The 12,810-nt window shown below is 45.0% G+C and overlaps 1 protein-coding gene across 2 annotated transcripts in view; it reads right to left on the bottom strand.

Annotated features, from left to right (window-relative positions):
* The window catches only part of LOC146181276 (uncharacterized), a 40,370-nt gene extending 27,628 nt beyond the window's left edge, over positions 1-12,742 (bottom strand). For both annotated transcript variants that reach the window (XM_084576329.1, XM_084576330.1), the window contains exons 1-2: positions 12,104-12,742; positions 3,782-3,902 (exon numbers count right to left, since the gene is read on the bottom strand). In XM_084576329.1, the coding sequence (XP_084432455.1) occupies positions 3,782-3,902; positions 12,104-12,361 (379 nt within the window). In that variant the 5' untranslated portion in view covers positions 12,362-12,742. The remainder of the gene's footprint in view (positions 1-3,781; positions 3,903-12,103) is intronic.
* Positions 12,743-12,810: the final 68 nt, after the last annotated feature.

Here is a 12,810-nt window from a genome sequence, read left to right as displayed (position 1 = left end):
TGCGCTGATATAATTACCGAAAACTTGACAGTAGCCTTCAGGGAGGATAGATGAAACTCAAAAATTAGCCTTTTTATCCTCCAGCCTCTTTACTTCACTGCCTCCTGCCAATAGCTCGTCGGGTTTTTTGCTCGAGTAATGCTAGGGTTTCACTTTTAACAACTTGGCAAATGGCTTTCCAATACCCCTGAGAGAGTTTCTGGTGACTGGCACCTTTGGTGCACCACCAGACAACGCTTCAAGCATGCTTTTGTCTGATGAAGCCCAACACGCTTGTCACTGACCAAGAGGCTCGATGGTGAAGCACCGTACCTGCTTGTCTTCACAGCAAAAGGGTTAGAACAACTTGTGCAGCATTTGCAGCCAGATAAGTTTCCTAATGGTTCATAGCAGTTCACGCTATCTGCTTCACTCTGTGCTCTCACTACTCTCTCCGCTGGCAATTCAAAAGGCTAGGAGGATGTGCAGTGTCACATGCACAGTGCACTTTTCCCCCAATTAATTACCCACCATCATTTGTGGGTCATGTTAAATTTACTTGCGAACAGATATTTACTATACTGCACACTTCACCAGCTTTTAAAAATTTTGGTTGTTTCAAGCCCAGTGCCTGCCAATGCACTGCCATCATTCACATGTTCAGCTAACTTTAATAGTAAAACACTGCAGCAACCGGTTGGAGTTTTGGAGCACTGTTGTATTTGGGGGCAGGAAAAGCAGTTTGGGGCAGAATGGAGCAAATGGTGCAGCCCTCCCAACCCTGTGCGTTGCCTCAGCTTCTGTCACAGTGTGCTGACAATACTGGCTCGCCAATGGTTGATATGCACCGGCGTCACTGGCAAAGTAGCAGAGGTCACAGCAGTCGGTAGCCGGCACGAAGCCTTGCTGCCCGCATCAACGAATAACCATTTCAACAGACAGTTTCTATAACCATAGAAGGGTAACCCTTTTACAGTCAAAGAAACGATCCTTACAATATAGGGCAAATTTGTGCAATGTGTGCTGAACTATTGCATTTACTCTCAGCGTGTTGTGTTGTGTTGGGTTTTATGGCACATAGGCAACTAAGGTCATCATGCACCAAACTCAGGGTAAAGCAGTTCTTGTTAAAAATAACTCAGACGTTGTTTATTAACTTTACTTTTAAAAAATCAAAAATAGAAGAAATTTCGACAATGGCATTCTCTCCAAGCAAAAGACTTGGATGAAATGGAATGTGTTCATCATAGAAACACATAAAATTTTTCCTCCTGATTTCCTCATACTTCGTGCATGATATTAAAATGTGGTTTACTGTCAGTTGTTCATTGCATGTTTCACATGTAGGTTTTCCATGTTCGAGGAGTATGAAGTTGTGTGTGAGATGTGAATGTCCAATGTGGAGGCGACAGAGGACCACTTCAAAAAAGCGCTCTTTATGACTCGATGACTTCCATTCTTCAACTATAGGCTTTACTAAGTGTAGCTTGTTATTTGTTTCATTATCCCATGAAGCCTGCCATTTAGCTCTTAGTTTAGTCATTATAAATTTTGTGCAGTCTTTACGGGGTATGTCAACGTGATTTATTTCAGTGTTACGAGCGCGTGATGCACATTTGTCCCGTTTTTCATTCCCCCTGATCCCCACGTGGCTGGGGACCCAGCACATTTTTGTAATTTCTTTTTTTTATTGGCTTTTACGACATTGTGGATGATATCTCCAATTAAGGGCTCCGTTGCATTTTTGTGGTGCAGTGCTGTAATTACACTTAAAGAGTCAGAGTGATGGACATCATTACCACAAGCGATTTGTACTACTGCTCCTCCATCAACACAGAACAGGTGCGACAAGCGTGTATGCGCCCTAGCCTAATTAAAGGGACAGGACACTGGAATTTAGGTCATTATTTTTCGACACAGTGGAAACATTGATGTTTAAAATGTTCGATTCCATAACGTTTTGTTAGAAATACTGTAGAAAATTTTTACCGAGAATTTTTCGATCAGTGCATGAGCCCGCATTTATGCAGCGCAATGCTGGAAACCCTAAACACCGACCGCGATGACGACTGGTGGTCAACAAAAAAGACGTACCGAAAACAAATACAACTTTTACTTGCCAGACAATAATCAGACATTTTTTTGTGTAGAGTAACGTTCTTTTTAGTTTCACACTCAAGGCTGTTACGCCACAATAACGCAGGACTTGTCGACAAAAGTTTTAGCAGGCACCATTATCGCTTCATTCCCAGAATTGCAAATACTGTGGCGCCATCTAGTGGCAAAACCAGAAAGCATAGCTCTCGCGGTGCGATAAGAGGGGTGGTCTTTATTTAAGGAAGCAATGGAGAGAGTGCAAAATATAATTATGACAAGCACTCCTAAAAGAAAAAAGAATGGTGTGCAGTTACGAAAATCAGCGATATTTTGCTGACATATAGCCGCATAGGGTACTACACTGAAAGTAATAGGGTTTCTCCGCCAGATACCGCTTCGTTTGTTTTTATGCAATTTTCAGTGGCAAAATAAAATTGTAAAGCCTCTTTGATATTGTAGTTCTCGATCTGTACTATATGAGGCAAAATCTTTTCATCTACACCATAATCTCATGACATATTTTGGCCAGTGTTCTGTCCCTTTAAGGCACATTTTTCGAATGTGCAGCAGCTCAAACAGCAACTGGTTACACAGAAGCACCTGACTGTCTAGAAATGCTAAACACACAAATAGGGCCCTCTGCCCTTGACTTAACCCCAATCTCAACCCTACTGCAAAAAGCTGAAGGCGCAACCTAAAGTCAATACATATATATTATATATATAATTTTTTTTACTTATTCGAGAGTGATATTCCAATTCACCAGAGGTTTTAATGCTTGTTACTAATTGCGGAGCTTGATTTAAGAATCAGTCATGAAAGGCATGTAACAAAGGCGAGAGGCATAAACATGAGTATTGAGCAGATGTCTTCTTGCTCCAAGGCTCCTGTGCATTTGAAATAGGCGTTGATGCTGGATGCTGTCTTTTTTTTTTCTTTTTTTTTCAGTGTACAAAGAAAAGCAGACAAGTCCTGCACAAATATGAAAATGCTCTACAGGAGATATAAATAACTACAAAATAGTTGTATAGGTGGACTACAAAAGAAAACACCTGATAAGGTCAAGCTTTTAGAGCGACCTGCCATTTCCGCATTATAAAAATGCTTGTAATGTTTATAAAATTTATAAAAATAATGAGCAAAAAATGCAACGTTCATGCCACCTACAAAAACACCGCTCATGGTAAACTGTCTCCTTCAGCACAAAATGACCTCAAATTCCCCTGATTTTCAGTAATCATATACTCAAAATTGAGAAATTAAGAATACTAACAGATTTTTACCTTCTGAACTCACACTGAATGTGAAAAGCAATAATGAAGAGCCATACACACACAAGCCTGTCAAGCCAAAACTGCTCTAACAAACTCAGGCAAGATGACACGGCAGAGAGATTGATACTTTTAAGTTGCAAATAGCATTTTTCCTTCCATATGTTAGATGACAAACAAATGCACTACATACAGCATTTTGAAAAATTATTCCTACACTAATAAGAGGGGAAGAAAAATTTACAGCAGACTCAAGGACTCTGAAAAACACTTCACCTAGGCCCCCACTGAAAAGGCTGAGTGCATTTCAAAAGTTAGAAGCACACTCTCGTCTCACGCTTTTCTCTACCAAAATGGGCTCGGCAAATGTGCATTACGCAAAGCTTTCACTGCTTCCACTCATGCTTAGTGGAGAAAAAAAAATCCCGGCTCACCAGACGCATCCGTCGCTCCCGTGGGGAAAGGTGGGGGCGGCGAACGGCCGTCTGCGATGGCCAGAGGCTTGCCAGTCGAGTTCTCGTCGGGATGCCCTCTCAACTTATGCCAACCATCGGCCTGCACCAGACAGGAAACACCACATTCAAGTCAAAGCTGACCACGTGAACACGTCTGGTACAAAGGTTCAGTCTCGCATGATGTGCCGTTATCCACCAATGCTACCAACAGCCCAGCTGACATATTACAGCGACATACTAATGAAGTTGGATAAAAGTGGTCTTGCCCGCTTCCACGTATTGCACTTTCATGGGAAAGTGACATTCAGCAACAGTACTAGACAATGCCAAGTATTCTCTGCGAGATCGACCTAGAGGTGGCGCCACAGTCGCTCCGATAGTGGGGATCAGCAGCCTAAGGCGCTTGCAGAAACGCACGCGGCGTATGACTGCTTCCGAGTTTACGGTGGGTTTGCTGGCGATGAAAGCGTGCCTTATGCAATGCATTAGCGATATACTGTTTAGAGTATCCTAATATTGCAGGAAAAAATTTATAGATTTCGTCAATGCAGCAAAGAAAAGAAAGAAAAAAAAGAGAAGATGACACGAGTATAGAAAACTGGGCGAGTTGGATTGGATTCATCTTAAAGTAGCGCGAAAACACAAGACTAAAAGGAACAGGAGACGACACAAGCGCTTGTGTCGTCTCCTGTTCCTTTTAGTCTTGTTTTCGCGCTGCTTCAAGATGAAGAGCAGATGCGTGGATTTTAGGAAAACAAGACACGCGACCACTCGTCTTTTATATTTACTGGCATCGCTTTGCACGCTTTTTGTGTTGTACAATGCCCACAGGCCTGATACTTGGGCCTGAACATGACATATCACCTTTCCAACAGTGTGCGTTTGTCTTATACGAGTGAGACATGCAAATTTAGTGTCAAGCCCACGGAGATACAAGGTTCGTACTCTGACCTGCAGTACTTTAGAATGAATCGAGGCAGCCTGGTTCATTATATCGCACTTGACTTGAGGATTAAGCAGGTTAAACGTAGCACTCACAGCGTGCTGCCCGGCGGGCTGCCGTAGACTGAGTGGACATGAACTCTGGCTAGACAATCAGGCACAAGTATTCCCCAAAAATGAGATTACGCCTACACTGTACAGGAAACCTCGCCGCACAGGAAAGCTGACTCTTCACGTGTAGAGCGGTGAGTGGATTGAGTTTGCCGAGCTCACAACAAGGCGGATGCTTTTTGTGGCACATAATCAAGTGTTGCACTGTGAAATGATTCTAAATGATTTCCTGAAACTGAGGGAAGTATAAGGAATTTCTGATGTGTGTGATGTTTGTAAATGAATTTTTTATTTTTTTTTCAATGACAATGAATTTCACCATGTGACAGAACTTTTACACACTTGACAAAATTTAGGACTATCAGAGATTAATTTTCAGTAACGTTAAAGTGCAAGCTACGAATCACTAGCTGCGAAGACATCGTAAAAACTGCGCTTGGTCGCTGTCATGTTCTGGCAAGGAATTCTGAAGGCTGAAGATTTCTTTATCATTGTAATTATTGTTGAGCAGTGACTTGGGGCGATTCTGTCATTTACTTCCAAAACAGGTGCTGGATATAAAACTATCCTGAAAGAAATGGAATTCATTTTATCATGTGACTGTAAATATGTATATATTCCCAAACTAAACACCGATGGTTAAGCCCGTGTGAAGTTATTTTACTCCCTTTGTGAGAAACAACCAGTTTGCTCGAAAGATAGCAAAGACGAAAAGGGGTTCTAATGATTCTAATGGCCGCGGCCTTCCAGTGTCCATTAATCTAGGTGTGTTATGTATAGGGGTTGGAGTTTTCGGTTTTCATTTTTTGAGAATTCTGCTCACTTTTTTCGGTGTTTATTTGCACACACAACTTCCGTTTTTTTTCCGGTTAATATTATTTTCTGCTGAAGAAATATAGTTTTTTTTTTTTGGTGAGATAAAGGCACCCGTCTACAGTTAAAAGTGACGTAGTATACATTTTGGCTTCTTTTTTTCGTGCTTGTTGTTTTATGCACTATTATTTAATATACAGTTGGTTATATATACAGCTAAGAACCTCGAGGAAAATGCTATTGTCATGATGAAAATTAGCATTAAGACAAAACGCACATATAAAAGATATCACACGTTTCACAAAGTAGTAACTTAAATATTATTTATTATGATCCAATTTTTGCATTAAACAAATCCCTTAAAAAACAAACGTGCTTCTCTCGGCTTGTGTCTCAGAGGTGTCACATGGCAAGAAACTGGCGGGCTTTGGTCTCCGTGATTTCCTGGATACACTTGCGTTGCAAATTCTCTGGTGTCTCCTTCGCCCTTTGGAGTACCTGCCTTGCCACAGGCGCCCCTTCTCCAATGCTTGACATGTCTATGAGGGTCGGGAAACACGGCTGCCATTCTTTTCCCATTCGTGAGACCATGAACAATGCCTCAAAACCCTCAACCGCTGTACTTAAACCAACGATCTCATTGCTCACATCATGGCTCTGGATTGAACACTGTTGTAATTTTCTCCCGTCATCGAGAGTTCGCGGTGTGCATGAAAAGGTACTGACCTTTTTCGGTTTAAACCGAACCTTTCAAAATACTTTCAGCGTATCTTTATCGGTGTTTTTCGGTTTAAACTGAAAAGTCCAACCCCTAGTTATGTACTAACAGGTGCTGCAAAGATTTGTTTCTCAAACGTTTGAACATTTCTCTAAAGCGAAATGCACTCATTTCCACTGTTACGAATGCGCAGAGTCCTTCAACATAAAAAAAAAAAAAAGAAATGAAATGCACATATGGGTTTCACACCATGCGACAGCGACTATATGACGGATGATGTAGGGGCGGGCCTCGGTGTCGTTGACGACGTGGGATTGTTTAACGTGCAGTCAATTCTCACAGCCGAAGAGCGCCTTTCTAAACGGCTGGGATCGAGCTCCCCTGTTCTCGAAATCAGCAGTCGAGCACCCTACCACTGAGACACCACAACACAGGTTTAAAAGCAAAAAAAAAAAAAAAAAAAAAAAAAATAATAATAATAATAATAATAATAATAATAAAACTCAAACAACTCTATCGTGAATACAAAAGGCACAGATTGGCTTGTTCAAAACTGGATTTTGCTATGCAGCAGTCTGAGGTCGCATGTTTCAGCAGTTGCGGTATTCAATGTTTGAGCATTTGCATTAAGTTGTACTGACGGCAGCAACCTGTTTTGCTTTGACACGATGCTTAACGAAAGCAACGCTTCGCCTGAGACACCGCTTGTCAAAAAATCTCAAGCGCCGAAAACCGCGACTGACGATGTCCTTTCCAGCATGACATACTCAATATGGACAAGTGTTTTTTTTTTTTTATTAGCCTGTTCATAGACGCATACAAGCAAGCAAAAGCGCACAGGAACCACGAAACAAACAAAACGCACTCCTATACACGCCGCACGCGTGCACGTAAATCTCTGCAGGCTGGCACGCAACGCGAACACGCATCCACACTGAGTAGGGTTCGCCGCTATGCCGCTAGGTGGAGACTCTGCTAGATCTAGAGACCAATCAATGCTCCTTGTCGTGTGACACGCAAACTGTACTGCCACTACCATCAGGTGTGGATAGCCTCAGAAAATACACAAGGGCAACATTTCAACAGAAAAGATAGCCAACCAAATACTCGTCTCAATATACATTTTCATACCTTTCAGTTACCTTCTCAGTAGGTGACCTGAGCTTTGAAGCCCTTTTCTCAAGGTCAACAAAATAAAAACACAGTCTTGTACCGAGCGGCAATGAACTGTTTTTTTTTTTTTTTTTTTTTTTTTTCATACAGAAGCAAGCTGCACAGTTTAACCCAGCAACGGTAGTAGTGCAACTCTAGACACAAAATGGTCACCAAAGGAGTAAAGAATGAAGAAATGCATGTTCATAACACAGGGTATCCCTTTGACTGAAAAACAGGACACTTCTGCCTGCATCTACTAATTTATTCACTCCCTGCGTCATTCATTTCACTTTATACGGTGCAAATGAACTGAATAAACCCCATCTCTGTTGTTTTTTGGGCTTGCTTTCTCAAAACACAAGTTGAGACTGCTTGCCAGTTGATAAATGATAAAAAAAACATATCTTCGCATCTAAAGAAGACTAAGAAAATTTTATTACAACATGCTCCCAAGTGAGACTGCTCATTTTTGTGCTTGCTAATTTTTTTGCGAGCTCTAATTAAAATGATTCATCAACCACTCTTCCCCACATGAAACTTCAAGTTGTAAAAATGACAAATATTGCCTTGATAAATTAGTTGTTAAAGTATTTTACCCGATTTTACGATGAACACATTCCTTTCCATCCAGCTTTGATTTTAGGTGAAAGTGGACTTGTCGATCTATCATGTGTTTTTAGTTTTTAAAGGAAGCAAAATGTTTTACGGGGACTGTAGAATAAATAGTGTACGCCACTTGCAACCTTGTGCTTGGCGCATGATAGCCTGAGCTGCTTACGTGCCATTAAACCCAACACAACAACAACGATAAATTAGTGAAATTAAAGTGAAAATGTGGAATATTTTGATAGTTGACACATCAGAATAAGATTATATATTTGATGTTGGCATAAAAAAACTGATCAAGGCGGTGCATTTTCATTGCACAGAGGCTAAAAAGAAAAACAAATGTTTCAAAACCCCTATGCCCCCTTAAATTATGCACCATAGAGGCAAAAAAAAAAAAAATTTGTTTCCTGCTACTCTTTGGAATATCTATAAGTTCCTTTGTGTAATGTCAAGTTTTCGGCAATGCTAAGCTAAGCATGCAGTTGATATGACACAAAGCTTTTATGTTCAACAGCTCCTGACACATCAGATCACGACAACAGAATCAATGGCCAGCACTAACACATAGTGCCACCTTGTCTGCACCTTATTTTACTGATATTTTTAAAAAACGCCTTTACAGCTTTATGAACATCTATGCATCTCAGTTAACATAACACTTATTGCTGCTCTGCCCAGTGCTGCTTAAGCCACCACAACTGCAAGGCAATGCGACAGTTGATGTCAAATACTGTCACATGCACCGGTACTTTTTGCACAATATATGGCTAGGGACCCTTTGCTCCGCACTACGGACCCTCCGAAACTTGGCTGCTCCGCACAACGAAAGCCCCTTCGCCATGGCAGCCAAACCTGCTTTGGGGGCAGAAATTTGGAGAAGCAGAAGCCCTTTGCCTTATGTTGCTATGGCGATTAAGGGATTAAGAGCACGTCTGCCTCGCAAATACCATTCATGACCCCCTCTCCTCCTGCTTCTCAAGAGCGAAAGAACGCAGCTCGCTAAGTTTCTGCATGACATGAGGCTTATATACATGGTAAAGGGTTCTCGCTGCAGAAAAGCTAACTTGCAGAGTTTTTCAAAGGGCCCATACCAAACAGAGGTCCTAAGCGTAAGAACATAATACTGCTATAGAGTGAATTGAGCAGTACATATGTGGTGCTCAGATAATAGGCGCAAAACAAAGACAAAAAACGAAATGATAGGAAACCACTATGACAGGATGGCCAGTCAGTGTCCCAATCTAATTTTTGTCATTGCTGATTTAGACAGTGCTACTAATCAAACAAACTAAATACACAGTGTCAGGGTACGACAGGAGAGTAATGACGAGCTTGTCAGTGTGCACGGCATTAAGCAACTCTTTCAACTGTCCACAAAGAAAACAATATAGACAGATAGGGAGAGAAAAGAGTCAATTTCCAAAAGTCCCCTGAATTATGCCTCGTTTTTTTTCTGGCTGCTTGCCCTGAAGACTGCACACTCTCAGGCTTCTACCGGCCTTTCGCTTGGACAGTAAAAATCAATCTCAGCCGGTATAAACCGCCTGAAAAGTGGCGAGCCCAATATCATTGGGCGGAGAAAGTCAGTCCGGCTTTACTGTGCCTTGTGCCAGCCTCGCGATGGCAGAAAAAATATATCGGCATAGAAAGAGGGTCAACCACGTTTATGCCTAGCACCAAGACCCTTAATCGCGAACGTGCGTACGATAAGACAAAGCGTGCGAATGACAGAATAGAAACAAAGCGGCAGGCCGCAGATAACGCGGGTTCGTTCCTTGGACACGTCGTTCCCGCTAAGACTGCTAGAAAAAAAAAAAAAAAAGTCCCTTCGAAATGAATGCGAGAAAGCGAGTGAACAGAAAACAAAAACAGCGATGCAGGCGAGCTACGGGCTGCGACCGGCCAAGTAGCACAGCACCAGGCGTAGGCTTTCATCGTCCACGACGCACGATCAGATGCGGTGTACTACGTAGCCGAGCGCAAGCAGGCTGCGGCGGCGTCAGTTTTGTTTATTCACTTCCCTCCCAACATCCAGCAAACGGCGTGGCCCACTACTGAATCGTGCAGCACGTGCAGTTGCCATTCGGCGATTATAAGGCCATCCCGACGCCGTGACTTCACGGGATTCCTTCGTTTCGTCGTTATTTTCGAACTCGCTTTTTATTTCTTTGTCGGCTTTTTCCATGGCAGATGCAGTCGTACGTACTACAACACACCGTAGCACTTCGTGCTGGCACGGAGAAAAACAGCTCGGCCCGCGTGGCCTACCCTCACTACCTGCCTAGCATGTGCTAAACGCGCGACTACGACAGCAACAAAGCACTGCCGATGAAGGGCAGACTGACAAATGATAAAAAAAAAAAAAAAAAAACGTCTGCACAAAGAGGCGCATTGTCGCGATGTTATTTCACTCTCCTTGGCTTTTAGAACCAAGCCCGGCGAGCAGTGAAAACATGGGCACCGCGTCACAACGAGGACAGACGTTTTTCGCCTACCTGATCGCGAACTCGACTCAGGGCGAGAAAATAAAAATAAAAGAAAAACGGGCGAAGCCGTGCGGCTTTGTCAGCTCTCGGATCCAGTAAACAGCAGACGTTATTATTCCGAGCAGCCGCGTCGCGGTATCAGACTTTCGCACGAACTGAACAACACAGGCAGCCGTGCTTTATTAATAAAGCGAAACTTGGCAAGCGAGTCGAATGTGGCATACGCGGTGACAGCGGCTGGTCGTGAAAGCAAGCACGTCCGATAGGCCTAGTGCGGAACTGCTGCTCCCCCATCGCGACCGTCTCGAGCAGACGAAAAGTGAATAAAGAGAGCGGGCCGAGTTCGATGTGCTCTCGCCAATGCAGCATCGATGACGAGAGTCGTGGCTTCAAGAAGAGCAGGATGCTGCCGCACAGCCGCTACTTGACGGCCGACCTAATGGAGCGGCGAGAGCGCGACGCGAAGCTGCATGCGCGAGACAGTGCAGCAGCCGTCAGATTCGCTGCCGAGGGGGCCCCGGCGCATCTGTCTCCCCCGCTATCGACTGGCTCGAATGCACCGCTGTGCTTGCTTGCCTGCGGTGAGCGCGACACGGTTGTCGGCAAAGTGTGTTTTCCTAGCGCCATGTAATTTATTTGAATTTTTTTTTCTTCTGTATCTTCGTTCACCAGCATGGGCGACCACAAAGGAAGCGAATCGACTGGGTGCAGCTTCGAGTAGCAGTCTCCTTCCTTGGAGGCGAAAAAAAAAATACAGAAAAACCAGACCACTAGGAGAAGACGGGTGGGTTGGAGAGGCGAAAGTACAAAGAAAGGCAGAGTACAAAACGACCAGCACTGTCGCTCGAAAACCGTAGCGTCCTCCCTAAACAAGACGTTACATTTCGGAGCAGGAGGAGAGTCGCTCGAATTCGGGCACTGTGGTTGTCGGTTCGCCTGGTCCCGGACGCAAGCGGGAGAGCCAACGAGAAAACTCCATCCAAAACATTAAGGCACGGCACAGGAGAAGGGGGGTATCCATTCATCGATTTTCGGAGCCAGGAGAGCGGAGCAGGCAAGCGCAGGGCCTGTCCGCGCCGCCTGCGCCGCTCGGCAACGGCTGCAGCCGACCGGCCCCTCGCCCAGATGAACAGTCAGATACGACGGGAAGGGGGTGTAAAAAAAAAAAAAGAAATCATCGCGAGTGATTTTTCTCGCGTATTGGAGAGCTGGCACGAGGGACCTGCGCGATGTTTTCCCCAGCGCGACGCGAAACACTGGCTCTTTCGGCTGAGATGCGCCGCTTTCCTCCGGCAGACAAAAGCGCTCGGTGACACCGCGCGAGAGCAGCCGCGGCCGCTTACGCCGTTCACGTTCCCGTGCCCGCCGGAGCTTCTTTTCCTTTCTTCCGCCGGCGCGCTCGGCCGGCTGGGAAAAAAGCGGAACAAGCGAAAACGGGCCAAGCGAAAACTCGGCCGGCGTACTCACCGCGGCTCCGTCGTTCGGATAGCCGATCGAGTATTGCTGTTCAATGCGACTACCAGCGGATCCAGCTTCCCTCCATGTCGGCGGACTTTCGACCACTTTCTGCAGCACGCCGTCCCTTTGCAGCCGGTAGAGCACACTGTTGATTGTCTTCTTGGGTTGCTTGATCACGCGACAAAGGTCCACTGTGCGCACATTTTCGCCGGGATGCGAGTGAAAATAATTAAGGAGTTGAGTACGGACATCCCAAACGTCCACCATGTTTGTTTGGGACCCCCCCTATGAGCGGAAGGGGAAAAAAAAAAAGAAAGTGGCGTTGGGGCCCTTCTCCGTCGGTCGGTGGCGCTGCGGGCGGCAGTGGTGGTCGCTTGGCTTGCCTGCTGCTTCTCCGCGGCGGCGGTGACGGCGGCTTCCACAAAGCGAGAGACGCACACAAAGGGGACCGATGCGTCTCTGGTGTGGCGCGGAGGGGCCGCGCGCGGGCTTAGCGCCGCCCTAACCCACCCGAGGCCTGCCCCGGAGCTTGGTGAATCCTACCACCTCGCATGACGAGCTTTTGTCCGTTTCGTCCACCGCTCGCTGCTGACCGGGCGTCGTTGCTGCGGGAGCGGCGGCGGCGGCCGGCACGGAAACTCGCGTCGAGGAGGAATGCAAAAAAGAAAGAGAAAGTGTCGCGAGAGTGTAACAGTCGAGCCAAGCCGAGCCGCGAG

This window comes from Amblyomma maculatum, chromosome 8 (genome assembly GCF_055883805.1).
Source record: "Amblyomma maculatum isolate TAMU_Amacu chromosome 8, ASM5588380v1, whole genome shotgun sequence".
NCBI lineage: Eukaryota > Metazoa > Arthropoda > Arachnida > Ixodida > Ixodidae > Amblyomma > Amblyomma maculatum.
Note: the sequence above shows the minus strand (reverse complement) of the source record. Positions and strands in the feature narration are given on the sequence as shown.